Source organism: Patella vulgata, chromosome 2, assembly GCF_932274485.2.
Source record: "Patella vulgata chromosome 2, xgPatVulg1.2, whole genome shotgun sequence".
Lineage (NCBI taxonomy): Eukaryota > Metazoa > Mollusca > Gastropoda > Patellidae > Patella > Patella vulgata.
This window is the reverse complement of record NC_065880.2, coordinates 1,519,042-1,542,608: the sequence shown is the minus strand read 5'-3', so window position 1 is coordinate 1,542,608 and position 23,567 is coordinate 1,519,042. Positions and strand designations below refer to the sequence as shown.

Sequence of the window (23,567 nt, the reverse complement as noted above, 5' to 3'; positions counted from 1 at the left end):
TGCAGTATAGTAGGGCTGTAACTGATAACATTGAATCTTATATTAGCCATGTGTACATACGTACGAATGTAAAAAATGAACAGATTATGCCACGGTTCGTCATGGAACAGCTGATAAAGGGAAGTGTATCACATTCAAATACAGCATAACATTGTGTATTTGTTTATTAAAGACATTTTTAATTACCTTTCGTCTTGGATCAAACTCTCTTCCATCCGTTTCGCCACGTGCTCTGTATCCCATGTCCTTCATCCAGACCACGTGAACTATTCTAGCATAGGTGTAAATGAGCACGCCTAAAGGTAAGAAATACTGTAGAACCATTATAGTGGTGCTATATCCAACACGGCCAGATTCAGTTGGCCAAACTTCATAACAATAGCATTTGGTGCTATTACCTTCTATAAATTTGACAGTCTTTGACGTGATGGCGGTTGGAAGTGGCGTTAGGAATGCTAACAACCAACAAAAAACAATTACCATTAGACATTTTCGTTTAGGTAATCGAGGTCTGTATGGGTGTAAAATAGCTATATATCTCTCAAGGCTAATGGCTAAGAGTGTGTAAGCATTCTGGAACACTATAGCCACTTGTAAATACGTAATTATAGGACACAAAGCTTCACCAAATGGCCAGTAATTCAACAAAACATTAGCGACAAACGTTAATGGTATACAAACCACGGCCATAAGAATATCACCGGCTGCCAAACTAGAGATAAAATAATTCGTCACGGTCCTCATACGCCGCTGAGACAACACCAAGTAGCAAACCGCACTGTTTCCGCAAACGGATACAATAGAAACCGTGGTATATGCTGTAATGATAATGGCCTGCCATGGCACTGAAACCGAACTATCCACATCCCTCTTCTCCTCGACAGACATATTCCTTTCTCCATCAAATTGATACTCCATAATTGAAAACCATTAAAGTTTAATACATATTTTAGCTATTATTTTTATATCAAAAAAACGATGTAAAATAGTTATTCCTCTATTGTAAATCACATGTTATTACTCTTATAAAAGTTATAGCAGTTGTAAATCTTTCCAAAATTCCATTAAAGTTCCATAAAAACACCTTTTATAAAGTCCAATGAAACAATGTGGCTAGGTAGTTTAGCTGGATACTCTTGTCATTATAAAAGCTAATGGTGTAGTATCAGCTGTCTTCAAACCGTAGGTGGTCTTTACATATAAGTAGCCTCAATTTTATTGATTGGCTCTAAGGCTAAATTCTATTGTATGGATTATTCCTGACCAATGACACCACAGTTTTCTCTGTTCAGGCTTTAAAGCATCTCGTTGATAAACGACAGCAAACCTGGAAAATAAAATAAGTGATAACAGATAAACCCTTTAGTGCACAAATTGGTCTATTAGTAAGTATTTTTTAATAAAAAAAGGTGAAGACTGTTTTTTGGTTATAGTTTGTGGACCATAAATAAATGGAATGTAGTTTAAGTTTCTAATATATATGATTTTAATAATTCTTAAATTTTTAACGTTTAACTTTTCTGTATCAACCGGGATATTGAAGTCGAGCATACTGCACCAACTGGGCTATTGAAACCGAGTAAACTACATGTACACCATACGGGCTATTGAAGCTGGGCATAAACTACGCCATGTATTGTGCTGTAGATGAAACTTTTGCCCGGGCAGCGGAGTTTTGGCGTGGTCATAGTAGGAGTATTTCGCTTTCTTTGTGTACATATGACCTCGATTTTATTGGGGACATCCGAAGGACTAGGCGCATTTACTTGCCAGTCCCTGTGTTTTCCACATACAAAAAACTCGCTGGAAAATACCAAGGCACTCACTCTCCCGGCCAACAACTTGATCGAACTCGAGACCTTCTAGAGTGAGTTAATGCCATACTCACCGAGCCGCTGATTAAACGAAATATTTACACACGAGGACATGCAGAGGAATGTAAATATACAACGGATAATATATATAAACAACACTAGTAGGTATTATATAGTTTCAGGTATAATAGACTAACACACCTGTACTTAGAACTCAACGGAACAGTTTGGTGTTGAATAGCACATCGGCACCAATCTGACTATACTTCACCAAATTTAATTAAATTAAAAGATAGGTTGCCAGGCAACACCAGCTAAATCGATAAGGCTTGTCGTATATATATTCATATATTCTTTGGTCAATTTAATACCGATCTAATGATAACTGTTGTCGTTAGAGCATTCACAGGGTTCAACATAGTGAAACAAGGGCCAGAACTCTAGAAGTTATATTATGGAAATTATTGACATTCATTGGCTTCTCCGTTTTACCAATCTAGATGATGCGCATAAATTTAATACAGATCGGATGATAACTTTTCTCGTTAGACCGTTCACAATGGGTTCAAAAGGGTGTAACAGGGGCCATAACTCAAGAAGCAATTAACGGAAATTGCTGAAATTCAATAGATTTCTTGGTTTTACTAATTTGAATAAAACATATAAATTTAATACAGATCGGAAGATAACTATGTCGTGTCAACAAAGTGAACAAGGGCTATAACTCTAGAAGTAATCAACGGAAATTGCTGAAATTCAACCGTCTTCTTCGTTTTACTTATTTGAATAATGGATATAGAGTGTTTACAAGATTCAGCAAAGTAAAACAAGGGTCATAACTCTAAAAGTGATATACGGAGATTGATGAAATTCAGAAGGCTTCTTCATTTTACTATTCAAAATAATGCATATAAATTTTCATACGGATCGGATGATCACTTTTGTCGATAGATCGCTGATATGGTTCAATAAAGTGAAACAAGGACCATAACTCTAGACATTATATACGTAAATTGCTGAAATTCAATAGGATTCTTCATTTTACTAATTTAAAGAATGCAGGTAAGATTAATACGGATCGAATGACAACTTTAGTTGTTAGAGCGTTCACAAGGTTCTACGAAGTGAAACAAGGGCCATTTTTCTAGAAGTAATTAACGGAAATTGTTGAAATACAATAGACTACTGTAAACATACATAAATTTCATGAACATCAGATAATAAATAGAGTGTGCAGAGTGTTCATAAGAAATTTTGGCCGACAGATGGACCTACGGCCAGCCGGACGTACGGAAGAAAGCGACGGCAATATACGACTACATTTCCATGTGCGCGTACGAAAACAGTAATCGCAATGTTGGCAAATATTACTAAGACGAGCGCGTACGAAAACAGTAATCGCTATGTTGGCAAATATTGCTAAGACGAGCGATCGCTAGGGGTAACCTCTAAACAATGGTCACCATCGGGTCACAAGGGAAACAAACTGTTAATATATTATATCATGTAGTAGAATTGGGTTTCAACAGCCTGTTTAATAAAAACTATCTTATCAGACATTAACGTAATATGTCCTTAGATCTTCTCAATTTCTGGTGTGTGTTTTATATGAAAAACAGATTTCGAATCATTCTTGCTCGGAACATATTAACAATTATTCTTTGATTGTAAGCAATCATCCATGGTGGAATATTATTTAGTTTATTTACCTAGTGCTCTGGGTATGACTGCTTGTAATTACTTCCGATCTGTTAATATTTAAAAGACATAAAATCTGTCATTATTTCCTCCTACGTCAAAAGTATTAATGACAGGGAAACGTTTTCTAGAGAGAGAGAGAGAGAGAGAGAGGGGCGGGGGATTTGTTGACAGAGCAGGACGATGCAAAACAAAATACTTGTGAAAAAATTGTCAAATCACGTGTCACTAAAGAGATAATGGATGAGAAATGCTTTTACTGCATATTGATGATGCAAATCCTTTTTAAAGATTAGTTTCACCATCGCTCAAGATTTCTTTGAAAGCATCCAGCGAAGCAGATTATTGACAGTGACAACCAATCTTCATGAATATAAATATAACTCCAATGATACTATATTTACAACTAAAACAATATAACTCCAATGATACTATATTTACAACTAAAACAATATAACTCCAATGATACTATATTTACAACTAAAACAATATAACTCCAATGATACTATTTTTACAGCTAAAACAATATTCAAACATTTAGTTCTCCTAAGCTAATCCATAAAATTTATTATCTGATCTTCCAGTTAGGATAAATATCTTCAAGAGATTCTCAGTTCAGGTGATACACACATATTGAACGTATATATCCTAGCTATTTCTGCCAATATTAATAATATTATTGAACTGGTCTTTGTGTATTCCTCTGAAATATATAGCTAATTTTAGATCACAGTTAGATCATAGTGTTATAAATGAAATGAAATGGGGTTTAACGTCCTAATGTTCTGCTCCAACTGGGTTAATGAAGACGCCGTACAGTGTGCTATGAGGAAAATTTTGCCTACTCGTATATCGAATTCCAACTGCCAAGGGATCTTTTACGTGCTCGCCAATGTATACATGGGATAGGTGTCCTTGTTAGGCTCTTCTTCCTGTACCACTCCGTGCCACTGACAAGGGGAAACCACGCTGGAAATGCGAGCCATCGTCCTACCCACTTAGCCACCGTGATTCCCACATAGTGTTATAGCTTTAACGTAAAGAAATGTAATATTTGTGTCTCCTGTTAATAATATATTTCAAGGTTAAAAACTAGCATATTTCCCTTTTACCTTGTGGGGTGTGGCGATAGTCTAGTGGTCTACATCATAATATATGGAGCGGTTTTGATCCAAAGGAGTTTGTATGGCCGTGTGTCCAATCTCGTGGGTTTTCTACCCCCCCCCCCTCCTCCCCCGCTGTTAATTACCCCCCAAGTACATGGAGATTATTAAAATAAGTTGTACATATACTAGCCTCGAAATCACCTAGTTTGTGTCGAGTGGATGTAAAAATCTCTTTATCTCTCGCTGATGCACAAACAAAGACCTACATTAACACCTGCAAAGATTTATATCTAAGCAATTTATAAATTTAGAATACACGCTAAGCCGCTAACATCTGAAAAATGTGCGACCTTTAAGATTGGAGAAATATGTGTTTACATTAAACATTAGTAAAATCTATGGTTATAAGATTAGTCATTATTTTAAATTGGTATTCGATAAATGTCTCATGGTTAAACATACTTTGTATTCAACGAAGATATCAACAATGTTAATCTTGTTATATATTCAAGAGAAGGCTTTAATGAATCTATTTCTGTAGGTAAATTAATGTCAGTAACCTGTACAATAAATATATTTGGCAAGGTCATTAACAAATTGCCTGTCCATAACACAACGAATAATAATAAAATGGTCCAACGCATGGTTATATCTAGGAGTATTAATGTGGGGACTCAATACATTTGTATATGGTTAGTATATGTGGATATTTTGACCCCTTTTGAAGACAATACCAGATGGTTCAATATTCTATTTCAATAATTCAAGTGAGTGTCGGAGGCTTTAGCAGTGGAAGGAAACCAGAGGACCTGGAGAAAACCCTACGAAGTTAGACAGGCAACATCACTCCTTGTCACGTACAAATATTGGATCGAGCAACGCCACATGACTCAATGACGGCCCCACGAAATATAATGGAACATTAAATGTCTCAATACAGTTATTTATACACATAGATATACGTTTCGTAACCTTGCACGTGGATGACTAACTTGATTCAGGTTTTAATTTTAGCAGAATTGTCTACCTTTACTACCGTTCTAGAGCTACGGTGACTAAGTGAGTAAGACGTTCTACAGCTACGGTCGGTGGCTGGCTTGCCTGGGTTCGCTCCAGGACGTGTAGACTAAGAAAGTTCACTGAGATTTTCCGGCGTGATTTCCTCTTGTCAGTGTTACACATTGGCGTACACGTAAAAGATCCCTTGGCAGTAGGAATTCGATATAAAAGTAGGCCGTAGCGCCGTGTCTGAGGAAAATTTCCCTCATAGAACACTACATGGCGTATGCCCGTCTTCATTATCCCAGTCGGGGCAGAACATTTTATTACCGTTTTAACTCCAGTTTTAAGACGATAAATATTATCTTGGAATAATAAGTCGATGCCTGAGTTTCTACTGATTATTCATTGATCTTCTGTTTTTGTCTTTTTTTTTAATCGATTGTGAACAGAGCTAAATGAACTGATTTTATACTTTAAGAGCAGCGTACATATTATTTCACATCGATTAATCTATTTCGAACTTTATTTTCTAAGGGTGTTATTAAATAAACATTTAACAAAATAATCATTAGTTTTACATAATAAAAAACAGTTTGATTTTCCCTGAAGAAATACAAGTCTGCCAATAAATATTTTAAATATTTAAATAAAAAGGTTGTGTTTTCCTGAAGACAATAAATATATTAAGTAAGAAAACTAAAAGTTTTTTCTCTCCTCGAGAAAAAAAAAATCCTGCCAATAAATATATTAACGTAAAGATTCGTATACCTCGAAATTTTGATTGACAGGTTTCCCAATTTACACAATGGCGTGTATTCGTTCGGATTAACCCGTGATCTCTCGAGAAGACAAACACGGCAGCGATATTGATGAAGTGGCCGACTTATTAGAAACTAATTATCATAGAAAATGGGAGAAAGTGAACATCTTTCACCAGTAAAGACTTCTGTCAATCATCGTTATTGGCTGATTTACTCACTTAAAGATGTAATTTTCTCAAGTACATACTAATGAGAGTAAGATTTGATTATCCTGGTTGTTCTAGTACCGAAATTACAGGTTTCCAGAATATGTGCTACCAGTGCTACGGCACTATAGTAATATAATATATATATAGATGTGTTATCACCTTACCCCATGCCTGGACAAATCCACCAGTTACCCGAGTCTTGATTAATAGGTTATATCAACATACTGTTCTAGACGTTTGAAAACCAAAATATTTTAACCCTTCACTTCACAATAATTAGGTTCCAGCCTAGCACTAAAATATCCGCTTGATACGATTTCCTCACTGATATTTTAGTAGGTCCATCATACTAATAAAATGGACGACAATTAGTTTCGATTTTGATTTAGATATGACTACAATATGGATTCAAGATATATACTTTGATCGATATTTAATGTATATTCACGGTGACAGCTTCTTTTTAAAGCCTTAAGTTTACATAACCACGACTTATAATATACACAGAACATAGAAAAGAAAGTTATTTACAATATGGACAACACCTGATGTATTCATGTTTTATTACACGGAGAGTAACATACAACATATATTAAAGTCTACGTTTACAATAATTCTGCCTGGGTCACATAATATATTAAAAATTAATAAATGCATCAGATATTCTTAAAGTGCACAGAACCACGAGGATCAAATCATATTAGATGATTTTTGTGTAAATTAATGACATTTTTATAAAATCGTTGAGAGATAAAATATTAAATGAAACTGCTAAAGCCCGTATAAAAACCAGAATAAGTGCTATAGATACAATTTGAATGAAGGTTTATGTAACTAATGGATACATGGAAATAACATGCTTAGGTGGACAATCAACGTCTACTGAATTATTAACAAGAACTCATTCACTCATGAGTTCGGTGCTGGCCGAGAAAATTCCCAAAACCAGAATAAGCATTATAGATCAAATATGAATGAAGATTTACGTAACTAATGGTTACATAAAAATAACACAAACTTCTACTCAATTATTAACGGTGAATACAGTGCTGGCCTGGCAAATTCCTCGTTCAAATAACACGTCAACGAACTCTTGCCAGCTAGAACTGATTAAGAGTAGGAGGAAACACGGGGTGGGTAAAGTCTAAAAGTTAAGGCCCACTACAGATTTCGTCTAGGTCGCGACATGTAAATAATATATATTTACAATACATATTGTCCATAATAATATAATAAATATTTACAATACATATTGCCCATAATAATATAATAAATATTTACAATACATATTGCCCATAATATTATATTATAATAAACATTGTCAATGTATTTACAATAATCACTCCATGTGTTTAAGGTAAAAAGCGACACGCCGATGCTCCATCACACCCAACTCTTTGTGTGAGGCGCTTTTTTAGGTCCAACAATCGGTCTTCAATTATGATGTACTTATCTGTTTTCTGGGTGCTTGGTCTACGCCATACTTTGTAACGAATGATGGCATCGATGAAATTGAGATGTTTTTCTCATCAAACCATTCACATTATCTTCACCGTTTAGGGATGGGATTGGTTTAATAGACGATGTAATCTTTTAAATTTTTCATTATTCTATATTGGTTATTGTAGGCGACAACCAAAATAATTCTAGTCAATTCGCGAACACTGTTTAAGTAGAAATATAAAAACATAGTCTGCTAAAGCCCAAAGCATACCGACTACCATTTGTTGGTGTTTTAAAAAAAAACCAAATGTCTATAAACTTCCTGCAAATGACGAATGTTTAACGCAAATGAGCAGCAGTTGCTTAAAATAGATCGACGTTAATGTCACATGATTATACAAAAATCACTTGATCACACAATATGGCGAAAGTCTACGAGAGATGCTAATTGTAGGTCGGTTTGGGGAGGTTCGAGAATTTTCGGAGTACTAAAAAGCGACATGATATAAATGAGTATTTTTGGGAACACTAAATCTAAACCTAACCCTTTTAAGAGTGGTAAAAGGTAAATTTGATCCATGGTCAGACTTCTGAAAAGGGTTAGGGTTAGTATTTCCCAAAATACTCATTTATATAAAGCGGTTATTGTGGACTCCCGAAAAAACACAACCGGCCGACTATTAGCATCTCCCAGGCTACAAGGGCGCAGCCATTTCTGTACCACGTGATCGTTAGCGAAATACTGATTGGACGTCCGTATAAAATGTTTGCTCTCTGTTGAAAATCAACACAAAGGAGAAACAGCATGAACATGTTTTGGCCGAACAATGTTTTTAAAATTAAACAATTTTTATCTCGTGAACATTGTTCGGCCATCAATTTATGTTGACATCCAACGCACATCGGCTAACTTTTGTCGCAAAACACTATTCGGCCAACAAATATTAGCCGATCGTCGTTGGGCGTAACACCATTAATTTGCTTGTTATAGCAACAGACGTTCATCAAAGAAAGCCGACGCCCTACATCCTACGCCCTTTTGCGAATTGTATACTTTTAAATAAACGCTGTATGAAAAACCTTACAGACATTGATGCTCCTTTACTATAAGGTTATCAAGACAACCTAGCTGATTTTATTTATTTACGACATAGTGTCTTGTTTCACCATAAAACGTACTAATTATATTATAATAACACGACTGTCAATATGAAACTTCAATCCATGTGTACATAACACAACCTACTTTTAACTTGTTGCTTTTATTTATGTGAGAAAATTTAACGTGCATCTTTTTCTTTTTGTTTTTGCATGATGGCGTATGTTACATCCGCCCGATCTCATTAAAGCTTCACCCAGCATATTTGTTTCATTAGTTTTCTCACCCGTTTCGCATGAGAAAGGCAATACCATTAGTAAAACACAAGAACAGTCGTTTTTCCAATTCATTTTCGTATTGTATTAACCTCCATTGTACAATAAGAATTCTTCAAAACTAATCATCTGACACAGAAATATTCCTCAATGGAATTGAAAATAACCCGAAACAAATGCTGCCTGCTTAAAATAATTAAGTTTCTCGCCTTTTGAGTTATTAATACTACTTCCCCAGTGTTTATTCAAAATGAAAATTTGGTTACCTCTCGTTTCGTGTTCCAGTACAGTTGAATGGCGAACCATATATAAACAAGGCGTGAATTCTACATCAACAGTTCTCTCGAGTTTACGTTAATTAGTTTAATCCTCTCTTCCTTAATTATTAAAATAATTTTGTCACTCGTTCAGTTGTTCACGCAGTTCAATTGAGTACTGTATAAACATAATGCGGTCAGTTGATGAGACTGGTTCATATAGGTAAACCGTTATACAACGTGTCTATCAGAAATACACAAAATATGGCGCAGTCTTTCATCGAGTGACCCGAAAAGAATTTTGACATATGCAGGCTGACATTTTCAGACATATGTATTTTCTTGTATCAATACGATTCAAGGCCACTTAATACGTGTACACTCTAAACTCAAAGTAGAAGTCTTTTGAAATCCCCCGCCATGTATATTTTGTTTATTTAGTAAACTTGGTTGCTATTAAAGGTACATACTGTGCAATAATAGGCTATACTTACCACATATTTTAACTACTTGATTGACTTATCATTAATAGTCCACGAGAAAACTGTTTAAATTTTAACAATTCCATTAACCTTATCTTGGGGTGATAATTTCATTTCATGTTTTATCATTCTTTATCTGTACGTTAATTAGAGCTGTGCTCATAAGTAGAAAGTACTCAATGATGCGATGAAACATAATAGTGTTGGGGTTTCTCCAGGTGATGGTACTCTTCGAGTTCAAATATTGGAATAGTAACTGCTAAGAACTTGACCTACTCAAATATATTTATAATAGCTAAATGCCATATTGAATTTCGATTTGGTCATTTGAACAATCAAAGTACGTTTTTAAACACTGATGATTGGTCAATAATACTGAGGCGCTATATTTTGTGGTAAAATTACTATCGTTTATCAGATGAAGGAAAAGCGATAGACATCACTGCTTTTCTATCCAGGTATAAAACTTCTTGGGTAGACACGGAGGCTCAGTGAGTAGGACATTGGCTCGCTAACCTGGAGGTATCGTAAAAAATCATAATTAATATGGCACTGTGAGATTAATTGGCAGGGAGGCCGGGTGATTAACACATATACCCCAGCAATAGGCTTACGGTGGATTGGGTAGCCCATACGTCAGACCAGATAGCAATATTAGAAATATTATAAGTATATTCCACAGACACATATATAACTCCGTAGTAACGAATATTAATTTCAAATGACCATAGCGTTAAGTTATTTTAAAATGTCGAATTTGACTATAACTATATATTTAACTGAATTTAGTTCGCGTATAGTCTAAACCTCGACATCCGAATTTTACTCACAATACTGAACATATACATTGCACAATACTTTCTATAGTACGTTTCAGCAAACAACAATAAAATATTTTAACATAGTACTACCATCTGACAAAAACTCTAAAGATAGGTGGAGGGATGCCCTGAAACTGATATTTCTTATCACCTATTTATCAAAGTCTCGCCAGTAAAATATATCTATAATATATGTCTTTCCGTTTCAAGTCCCTGTCTTTGTTTTTCTGGATCAAATACATGTCAGGATTGCTTTGAAACCAACTAAAGGGTATTATTTAATATAAGACGGTTTTATCTTTGAAACCAACTCAAGAGTATTATTTAATATAAGGTGGTCTTATCTTTTCATGTTTCTATATGTTGTTGTGTATAGTTCAATACATACTGCACAAAATAAGATACTTCGTGGTAATAAATATATGACCCCTGACGTATGATTCGTATTGTTTTTCATACACACCAATTGCTGATGTAAAGAACTGAGAAAATCTATGGATTATCTAAAGGACGGATATGATATGATCATGTGTACAGCTGTCTTGGCTAATTCCTGGTCAACTGGAAGTGCACAATTCTAGCGAATACTAAACAGTTCTTTATTTAGTGTTCGTAATTCTTAGTTCATAATTCCCATTTCTTCATTTGTTGTCGTATTTCAACATTTGTACAAATGTCGAAATACGACAACAAATGAATTAAAGACTGTGAATTAAGAACTAAAATTTACGAACACTGAATATACAGTTGTTTGGTTTTCCATATATCACTGGGCAACGTGAAAGACCAAACGATCCTAGTTACAACTTGACTCAGTAGCCTAATAAATAGCTGCAATATTTGTAACGGTAATATTTGTCTTATCCACCGTTACAAATGACACACTATACGAGCCTTTGCGCAAGTAAAAATAGCTCTAATTGACAAACCTTTAACACATATCATCAAGGTTTGCATGGAAATAAGTAGTTATGTTACAAATAGTGTAGAGTGGAACACTGAAATCTTATCATCACAGTTTGCATGGAAAAAAGTAATTATGTCACAAATAGTGAAGAGTGGAACACTGAAATTGTTATCTTATCTTACCGAACAGTTTTTCTATATTTTCGAAGTGGCGTAAAATCACTTGCGTTTTCTAATTCTGGTTCGGCGGGCATTTTAAAAAACGACAGAAATATCGCGTAGTCTTTGTATTTAATTAAATTTTTAAATTTATGTGTTAAGTTTCACCTTTATTTCAGTGGGATTTGGTTTATTATATGTTGAACGGTTTGGGGTCAATTTATGTATAAATTAAGGAGTTATTGTCCAATAACCTTTTTGAAATCCAATGATTAAAACACTTGCTCCAAGGAAGTCCTTAGAACGATCCACTACTATGGCTGAAGTAAGACGGAAGACATCAGTAGTGAAACCATTTCTACCTAAGAAACAGTAATGGTGTCCCGGGTATTTCCCGGGAGAGAGAGAGAGAGAAAATGGGGTTTAACGTCCACTCGGCACAAACTAGGTCATTTCGGGACTAACACATGGTTCAATTATATTTCAATAATCCGCTTGCGCGTAGGGGTCTTTAGCAGTGGGAGGAAACCGGAGGGCCCGGAGAAAACCCACGAGGTTGGACAGGCGACCCTACTCCTTGTCACGTACAACCGGGGATTCGAAACCCCGCCAGTTGACTCAATGACAGACCGTATGATACAGCGCAGAGCGCACGTGCTAACCATTCGGCCACCCCCCCCCCATTTCCCGGAAGAGAGTTGATATATTTGTAGAGTAAAGAACACGAGACATGGGTGATCAACAGCACGATGATACACTATTCGATTATACAATGACCGATGTTGTGGTCTAATCTTTCTATCAGACTGTCTTTAATCAAGAATAGCTAGTTAGCGTGGTTCTATCAGACTGTAGTTAGATCTGTCTTTAATCGAGAATAGCTAGTTAGCGTGGTTAGATCGTAATTAAAGCCATTGCCCTGTTTTGTACCACAGCATATAAATGTCACATTGCCAGTTACTGTCTTATAGTACTCAACATCAGAGAGACAAGTACACAAAATAATTAGAGTTTGATACTAGAAACTAAAAGTGCATGCCTTAACCGCCTACCATCTTATAAGCAACGCGGAATCGACACTTCAATTTGAGGGAAAACTTGGATTTTTATTCTTCAAGAAAGTTATATAAAAATAATTCAGTAAAACGATCTAGTTAATCGTGATTTGGTAAAAACAAAACAAAACCCGTGGACAAGAAAAACGACATAGACATTTCACGAAAAAATCATCAAAAGTAATGCATTGTCTATGCTATTGAACGTTACAACTGATTTACCAAAGCGTAGGGCTATTATGTTTGTTATCCAAGGATTCCGTTCCCGGAGTAATTGGATATGTTCATTTCAAATGAAACACCATTGTAAAAAGATGAATATTCATTTCAAAATTAACGTATTACTAACTTTACTTCCTTCCATAACTTTGCAAGTGGGAATTCCCTTTGTTCAAATAAAGCCAGTGAATGCCAAACTGTCTCGAAAGTGAAAAGATGCATAAAAATAACTCAATTAAATCTTGAAATATTCTACGTAACTTGGTAATTATGTATATATATATATTATGTAATTATCTTATCAGTTAATCCCACAAATCAATCATTTGGGATAACCCCCAACTTAACTAATTTGAAATGTGCACCCACCCCTTCCGGAAATCGTGCAAGTGTTATATTGTACGGGTCAAAGTGATAAGCATAATTTATTATCGAAAATATCATTAGTAGCCTTGCTTAATTTCTACCCTTTCATTTAGTTAATGCTAAATATATATTAATAAGCATTCATATTTAAATATTGCAAAGCCTTTGTATCAAAATGTATTTTTACCGCTTGTGTCTAGCTCAAAATACCTCCAATCCTTTCTACAAGATGACATAGATTGGTCAGGATTTGCGGTATCATGCATATAGATTGACCAGAATTTAAGGTATCATGTATATAGATACAGTTGGTTTAACTTTTATCATAATAAAATCTATAGACTGTACGTGCTAGTTATATAATACTTAAATACATCCACAAGTTAATCCATCACAACTTTTGGAAGATTGTAAATTGCAGGGACAATAACTATTTTGTGACAGACCTTATGATACAACGCACACGTGTTAACTATTCGACCACCGAGTATATTTGAGAATAAATGGAATGGGGTTGAACGACCTACTTTTCTGCACCAACCGGGATAATGAAGATGGGCATATACCATACAATGGGTTATGAGGGAAAGTTTGCCCGGACAACAATTGAGTTGCGACTGTCAGGGGTGCTGTTCCTTGATCCACTGACAATGGAAAATGACACCCAACACAAGGATCGAACTTCGGCCTAGAGGCTAAAGGTTTACGCGCTGGTCACTGTCGCTCCTAGTAGTCTCCTTACAAAATATACCATACGTTATTTGGGTGGACATTACTGAACAATTGATAAATACATAAACCATACGTTAGCTGGGTGGACATTACTGACCAATCGATAAATACATGAAATAAGTTGTTTAACGGTTCTGGTCCGACTGGGCTAATGAAGAACGACGACTATAAAGACATCTGCAATAATGTTAATTTAGTTAGTGGTTTACAACAATAGTTCATAATTAACAACATTTGAAAATCAATTATCGAACTATATGGGCGAAATAATAATAGTTTATACAAGTCATATGACTAATCAGCGACAGACAAATCGTTATAATTAGTCGCAAACTCATCTATTCTTTTTTAACACAAGGCGCGATATATTCTATTTAAGAAGTTTGCAAATGTCAAACATATTCCTAAACAAATATTCGCCGGCAACAAAAAAAAGAAATAAGTAAAAGAATTATGTAATCAATATTCTGAGTAGAGTATACTTTTTTACCTTCGACTTCAAGTAGACATTTGCTTCAGAAACGTGTTCAGTATTCTTAATAGAGTAAACTTTTAACTTGTCCTCCAGATGTGCTTCAGGCATATATTTTAACATTTACCTGTAGAACTAAGACCTCGTCCCATCACATAACAGATAATAATGAATGGATCCGATTCAATATCTCACTCCACTTACCAATATCTAATCAAGCGCATATCGCCCTCACGCCATTTATTTTCATTGTTGAATGTTGGATATCGTCGTAGTATGTTCGGCTTGGAAGATGATAAACGGAAATTATCTCCCGTTCTTTTTAAATCACTTTTGATGACTTCTCAGCTTACGCACGTTCCAAATAATTATCCATCCTTCGTATCTATTTATTGGTAATTAAATGTTTTATTATATACAATTTATTATATAATATACTATGTATATAATATATATGATATGATATGATTAACGGTATCCAGTGATAGTCACGATTATCAACTATATCCACTGGTCAACAATATAATATTAATTAGTGCTGGTTAATAGAATACTAAATAGGATAACTGATATAGTATATTAACGGGCGGAGATTGTATTTTATTATGTTCCTTGTGTATGTCATTCATTACCACCTGCATGATGTAAGGTTATAACGTTACCACCTGCGTGATGTACACGTTATAACGTTTATCTTCGGACATACGTCAGGAATGGATCACATTATATGAAATATTTTCCTTTCCTTAAAGATGCATTATTATGTTAGATTTAGATAGAGTCGCAGACAGTTCTTGCTTTAATACTTAGAAAAATAGATAATGAAACTGGAATATGTTAAACATTTCAGTCAAATTACTTCACTCTGAACGGACCTATTGTCGTTAGAATAATAGTGCTGTCTCGATTGTCATTGCTACCGTCGTTATCTATTTTTATATTAAGTCATTAACTAGCAGTCGTATTTAAATCCGTTGAAAATTACAACCATCCGATGGTCTAGGGTGTTGATTATGGGCCTGGCATGTAAATAAATATTTAATTGACGTTTATATTGTCGTTAGAATAACACTAGTGTAGTCTCAATTGTCATTTCTACCGTTGTTATCTATTTTTATATTAAGTAATGAACTAGCAGTCGTATTTAATCCGTTGAAAATGGTCTAGGGTGTTGATTATGGGCATGGCATGTAAATAAATATTTAATTGACGATTTATATAACATTTAAGGTCAAACGAAAGCCTTGCATTGGTCTGATTTAGCTTTTACATATATTTTTAAAATATTTTCTTTTAATAACACGCAACGTGTAAATACACATGTTTAAAAATAAAATGCTGCTTTTCAATAGACTCGGTCGTGAATACAAATAACGAAGATGCAAGTTGGATTAAAAAGAGCGCCCTATTTGGCATACGCTTGTGTGTGCTATTCACTATAATTCGATACGCATTGTAATTCTGATATCCAAATAAAACCCAATATTTGTGAAATATTGACAGTTTCTCTGAAATTAGTTGGTACACGGCGTCGCTCTGTTGCGTTTTTTTTGGTTTTTTTTGACGGGTTGGGGGGAGGCATCATATTTGATTCATATTATTTGAAAACTTTACTTTTACAGAGTGTCGAAACATTGTACCTGGTTGCCTTTCAAAAAACTAATGGGTTATTATTAGCACAAAGCTTTGATTAATTATTTATATACTTTACTTCATTACTTATTATTCTAATTAAATTGACCTTACTTTGATATAGTATGTTTATCACCGAGACAAGTGTATAGTATGTTTATCACCGAGACAAGTGTCTACGTTAACCAACGTAACTTAAAGATGGTTAAACATTTACGAACGCAATCACAATACAAGATTTAAATTGAACTTTTTATAGATCCTGGAAACCAGTTTCCTTTAGTTTGATGAAATAACTGCCAATAGAATTATACCATTAATCCTATAACTGGGCGAACACGAATTTCTTAAAGAAGCACACAATCTGCTTAAACCATTTAATGGCCAAAAGCAGACACACACTCCGTCACGTTTAGGGAAGGGAATTAATATTCAAAGACTGAGCAGGTATAAAGAAGGGAAGCTTATCTCCGGGAAGAGTGGACAGAGAAAGACATAAAGGTTTCCGGCATCACGCAAGACTGCTTACAAATTAACAGTTTAAATCCCAACTCAATTTTTCACATAAATACATAATTCAAATTACTAAAAGTCGGTTCGATGTTTTGAAAAAAAAAACCGTCATAATGATGAAAGGCAATTTCGTTAAAATGAAAAATTAATTGCCTAAACAAATTGATTCATGTTGTATCTATACTAATATCTCAGGGTCGGCGGCTACACTAGGGTTGTCCTGAGATAGACGGCTAGACTAGGACTGTCCTGAGGTTGACGGCTAGACTAGGACTGTCACGAGGTTGGCGGCTACACTAGGGTTGTCCTGAGGTTGACGGCTACACTAGGGTTGTCCTGAGGTTGACGGCTACACTAGGACTGTCCTGAGATAGACGGCTAGACTAGGACTGTCCTGAGGTTGACGGCTACACTAGGGCTGTCACGAGGTTGGCGGCTATGCTAGGGCTGTCCCGGGGCTGATATTTGGTGAATATGGGTAGTTGGGACCGGGGAGTAACATAGACCTGGTGGCGTAAATAAGTCAGGAGAGATAAATACTGAATGATATCAGTCATCAGGAATATATTTAATGTAGTTAAAGTTACACTGACTGATGGTATATAACGACGATATGTAACGTGAAGATAGTGAAACAAAGTTACACTAGTTAATGGTATGTGAAGGAGCTAGATATGGCTAGTTACACCTATAATCTTCTACTGTATCGTATACAGTAGTATATGTTACTGGTAGACCAAAGACATGCCAAACAGTTTAAATCTATTTGGTGGCAGTAACTAACTTCTAACAATATTTACACCTATGACGTTTAAACTGAAGTGGATAACAAAGAAACCTGATCTTTTATAAACTAAGTGGATAGCAGACCAAACAGTTTATATAATGCGGATTATTTTACCTATTTATGTTATCTTAAGTGAAAGGTGTTATAAAGTTTTTTCGTCTAGTATTGTGAGTTAAGAGTATTTTGGATAAAACAGGTCCCAATTCAATCTTTCAGTAAATGCCATCCTGTTAAACTAATTCAAGTCATATTCTAGAACGGTTTTGATGACCGGTGGTCGTAATCCATCCATAATATTGGTTAGAGAATGAACGATGCATTTCGAATTTAATCAAAGATCGAAATATTTAAATCTTAAATACGCTACCTGTGTATCAGTGACGGACCATGGCGATGACAACAGAGGCAAATGCCTCGGGCCCGGGCCCCAAAGGGTCCTGGCGATTTTGTGACAAAAAACCCCATATTTTTGTAGTATTTGTAATAAAAATTAATGAAGACCCATTTCTAAAAAAGTGGCCCTTTTTCGATGACTTTTGAAATTATAAGGTAGGGGGACCCCAAGGGGCATCGACCCCATGTCACGTGGGTTGATATCAGAAATGTTTCCATAACCCGAAATATTATTTCTGGTTGACAGGTATCAGTCTTGTCCAATATTTCCGTCGGGCCCCCGTGTCTCACTCAACAAGCTCGCTTGACTTCCCGCCCGGGATATACTCCATAGACCATCATTTCAGATCAAAATTTCAAAAAAATGCTCGGAAGTGGACCCACGGACCTCCGCCAGGATGTCATCTTGTCACTGGGACCCAGCAGCTACGCTGACCTCATGACCCGTCACTGCTTTAGATGCTCAATAAAGGAAAAAATGTTAAAAAAATAATCGGGAAATTTTATGACAGAAGAAATGAAGTACTTATTGTAGATCAAACTGACATAATAGCATGGCAGGGACCGATGTGTTCAAAATGCTGTTAACACAACTTACGGCACCAGATGTAACTGACTCATCCATCTTCTATGTTCAGAAGAACTATGTAGAGATTACCTCATCCAATTTCAAGATTATATTTAGTCTGGATCCGGAAGATCCTTGATATTCTGTCGGGGGTGATTAATTGGTATTTAAGTGATGTAAATGAAACGGTTGTCTATAAATAATGTTTGATTACCACATAAGAACCTGATCTATTGCCCAGTAAGTAAGATGTTGTCTCGCTTACCTAGAGATCGGTCTTGTGCACATATACTTCCCTTGACAGTTGGCCTTTCAAAATTTCCCTCATTGCACATTGTATGGGTTATGCCCGACTTCATTAGCCCAGTCGGAACAGTAGGACGTTAAATTCATTTAATTTCATTTCATTTTATAGGCACAATTTATTTTACTTTTCTATTGAATATGTCGATGTTGGTACTCACTAAACAGGCCATCAAGATTGATAACTATTGGAAATACTATTTAAACTTTAGGGGAAAATATTTCGGTTTGAATGTCAGTGCGTGTTGTCTTCTTGGTTTTACGTTTGTGATTAATGGTATTATCCTGATCGTTGTTTCATGTATCTTGGTAATTTCTTCCCCTTTTGAGTTTTTGATATGTAGATTGACCCAGTTATACTGCGTTCCTGGACTGTGTCAAACCTTGGTTATTATATCAATGTCTTGATATGTAGATTAACCCATTTATCGAATTTGATTTAAAGGATGACCTTATACTGCGTTCCTGGACTGTATCACACATTGGTTGTTATGCTCATGTTTGCGTGGTAATGCTGCAATTCGTTGTAACTAACGGCGTCCTCAAGAAAACAAAATTGCTTTATTCTAATACATCGCTATTACTTACAGATTGTCATAACTTGGTAAATAATTAAATTAAACATGACATGATTTTGAAGTTAAAATTGAAAATAATTGTCATATTGGGCACATACGCATAACGTATCCCGCTACCTCTTTACCGACTGGATAAATCGTTGACCATAACCAAACATTTCCGCATTTTGTTTCAACTAGATGTAATGTACATGACAGTCATCTATACTAAAATTGGTCAATTTCTGAAGACGTGCTTTATTGGATCTATACGCTCGATCCTCAAAAGTGTGTCACGCACGATCAATAATTTATGGAAAGCTTTCGCCTAAATTGGATATCACCCGTACAAGTGGATGATACACAATTCTTAATAATACAATTAAATTGACTTCGAGTTAGGCTCCATTGGTATTGCCTCGTCCTTCTTGGAGGTCGCGGTTTCGATCGCGGTGTTGGCCGAGAAAGTCCATCGGGATTTTCCGGCATGGTTTCCACTTGTCACCGTTCAAAACACATTGGCGTGCACCTAAAAGATTCATCGGCAGTTGGAAATTCTACATAAGAGTTGGTCGTAGCGCAGCTGTCCAGGCAAAATTTCCCTCATAGCACACTGTATGTCCGGCTTCATTAGCCCTGTCGCAGTAGGACGTTAAACTCCATTTCATTTCTTTGGTGTTATTTTGGGTTGTGTAAGAACACACTGAGGATCCAATCCCCTTTTTAATGTACACTATATATAGTTCGACATTATACAAAACGTACCGTCCACTATATATAGTCCGACAATATACAAAACGTATCGGTCACAAATAAACATGGCACCCTGTATTTATAGTGAAAAAGATTCGCAAAGCTCCACTAGACTATTAGTTTTAATTCGATGTCATTTTATTATTTTCAACAAAATAAATCAATGTAATTCATTTTATGTTTAAATTCTAGATCTCCCTGAGAACCACCTATGATAGTATGATAGTAAAATGAATCTTAAAATATCTTCATGTATATCCCAACAGTTTTTCGCAGATTCTTCACCAATAGTGCACAATAATGTTATATTCTTTGGACACTTCAAATAGACAAAATGGGTCAAGAGGCATTCATAATGTAATATGAATGCATATAAACTGATTTGTATCCAATTTTTAAAAAATATTATTCCAATTTCTAATCAATTATGTTTCGGGAAATACATGAGCAGTCCAAAATGAACGACGGTCGATTACTCCTGCTTATGTTAGGTTCCCACAATCACGATTCGCGCTACGATTGAAATCGTGGTTTAAAATGGGGGACAGACGAGCGTATTTTTTCGCCCGATCGCGTCGATTTTTAAAATCGCTCGAAAAATACGCCCGTGTGCCCCTTCAGGGCGACGACGATTCTGCTCGGCGAACCGTTCGCCCAATCAATCGCTCGTATCTAGCATGTTAGATATTTTCGGCCGAATATTTTTCGCCGGCGATTAAATTCGCTCGTGTGCCCGTGTCCAGCGTATATTGTCGGGCGATTCATTTTTATAAGCCAATCATCGAGATCGTTGATATCACATGATCTCAAAATGGCTGCCATTTTGTACAAGTCACGTGATCGACAAGTCACGTGATCGACATAATTACTCACTAGTGGCGTACACTAGGGTTAACCCTAACCCTAACCCTTGAGACGATCGCTACGTGTGCCCGTTCGTTATCGGCCGTAAAAAAATCGCTGGCGAATTTCAATCGCCGCGATCGGGCGGAAAAATACGCTCGTCTGTCCATAGTATTAATGATAAAGTAATCGTGGTGATCCTGGTAGATCCTATCATATATTACGGTCAGTCGTAGCAATCGTGTTGATCGTATCGAGGCGTATCCGAACGCATCTGCACTAAAACGTGGACTCAATAGGGATGACCCTATCCTAACGTATCGTACGACGGTGGGAACTTATATTACTAATTACTTCCATGTTGTTCATTACATATGTCGCCCATCGAATACACGACTAGACAGATTTTAAAATGTTTTTTATGTCTTAAATATTACATAACATCAATATTGAATGAAATGAACCAAATTTGAATTCTAATTCGTGTTTTTAATTTCGAATATTATGGATAAATTGAGTTAGAGGTTTAGCTCCTTAAAAAAGAAAAAAAAATCGGCAAAGATCTTCAAAGTCTTTGCTTGTATTTAGAATAGACGCATTGAATGGTTTGTCAGATGGAAACGCGCTGGGTGTTTCGTTTTTAATAAAAAAAATAAAAATGACTCGAGGTCTTTAATTTGGGTAAAAAATAAAGGTCGATTTCACTTTTCGTTAGTTTTATGACTGGACTGCCTGTCCTTGATTAGAATTCGATACTTTAAACCTAAATCAACGGGGCTTGACTTCCACCACACGGTGTTCTTTTTACGCTTTAATTCTGATATTGATTGACAGTGTTATGAATCAGATCCAAGAAGAAATAGATATTATCAACTAGAGTTTCCACATTATTCAATACTAAACGTCTGGGCAATTCATATAACTGTTGTACTAATGCAAAACGCTTTTACCTGTTTACGTGTATATTTGAAAAGCAGGTATATGAATAATAATAGTGATAAGAACAATATCTTTACCTATAGCAAACATGACCAATACCTACATTATCTATATAAAGAGTAAAGAAAAAACATTTACCTTAAATGATATGAAGAATCTGCTACAAATTGTGCCAATTACAGCATCATCTATAACCAACCTGTCAATCAGGCACGACTCGTCTTATCAACCAGGGCAAACGTCACAACGAATGTCATAAACCAAACAGCGAAAAGTCACGATCAATATGCAAATGAAAAAATTCATTTAGGTTGAAAAGTTCCAAAAGGCACTGGGAGCAAGTTTGGAGAAGCTTCATAAACTTCAGTCTGCTTTCATAGATGACAAATGAACGACTTAATTCATCCTTACCGTATAGGAGCACAGCTGTACAATTGTATTAACGCAGTGAAGAGATTGGCCATATATAAAGCATAGATCTATATGTTTCTCGCACGTTATAAGTAATTCTATAATGACTCGCCGAACACAAACATCGTTCTACACATATAACTCGATAACAACTATGCTTCATATATTTCAAATGGAACTCATTAGAATACGTCTCGAAATTTTAAGTCAATTTGTTTAAAAAGAACAAACAATACAGAGACAAAGACTATATGATCTTTAAAGTATCTGTGTAGATCTTTCAGTAGTGTTTTTTTTTTAAATTGATGAGAAATTAACGACGTTAGTAATTCCTATAGTATATGTCACTGATTGTAGTCATTTATATCAACTTTATCTTTCAGTCGGATTTCAATTGTGTCCATTTTTTTTAGGTTAATGTTTTTGAAGATAATGCGATATTAACGACAAAAACAATAAACCTCGTAAAATGAGAATATATGTTAATAAATGATTAATTTGTATTATTGTGTTAAAAACAGGAATTATAAACTATTACATGGCTGCATCAAAAACAGGGATTATAAACTGATACATGGCTGCATTAAAATATATTATCACCCAATAATACATTCTACAGTAGATATCGCTTGTGTGATATATTTCATAATCAGGAGATATCGCTTTACATGAATTTGATTGGTCAGTTGAAAAGGAACTACTTTTTTTATTTTCAAAGAACAGTTCATTTCTTATTAAAAGTAATTTTTTTATTATTAAAAATGAATTATTGTTATTCAATGGACCTTGATAGAACACTGGGTCAATATAAAGGAGTTTGCAATGGTTGAATTGCTGTCAAAATATGATGTATCACTACGCTGTAATATTCTGTAAAAGTGAAATCTACAGCAAAGAATTGTATTTATCTATTTGTGCATGTAAGAAAGGATTGGGTGATAAATAAAATCTCCTACTCGTCTTTTTTGATATCAAAAAATATCAACACTCGT

The 23,567-nt window shown here is 35.3% G+C and overlaps 1 protein-coding gene across 2 annotated transcripts in view; it reads right to left on the bottom strand.

Moving 5' to 3' along the window:
- The window catches only part of LOC130010781 (RYamide receptor-like), a 36,784-nt gene extending 14,364 nt beyond the window's left edge, over positions 1-22,420 (bottom strand). Inside the window, exons 1-2 of one of the 2 annotated variants that reach the window (XM_056098816.1) lie at positions 22,303-22,420; positions 187-1,327 (exon numbers count right to left, since the gene is read on the bottom strand). In XM_056098816.1, coding sequence (XP_055954791.1) covers positions 187-918 — 732 coding nt within the window. In that variant the 5' untranslated portion in view covers positions 919-1,327; positions 22,303-22,420. Of the gene's footprint in view, positions 1-186; positions 1,328-9,673; positions 9,918-22,302 lie in introns of those variants that run through there. The other variant, XM_056098815.1, reaches the window with a different exon arrangement.
- Positions 22,421-23,567: the final 1,147 nt, after the last annotated feature.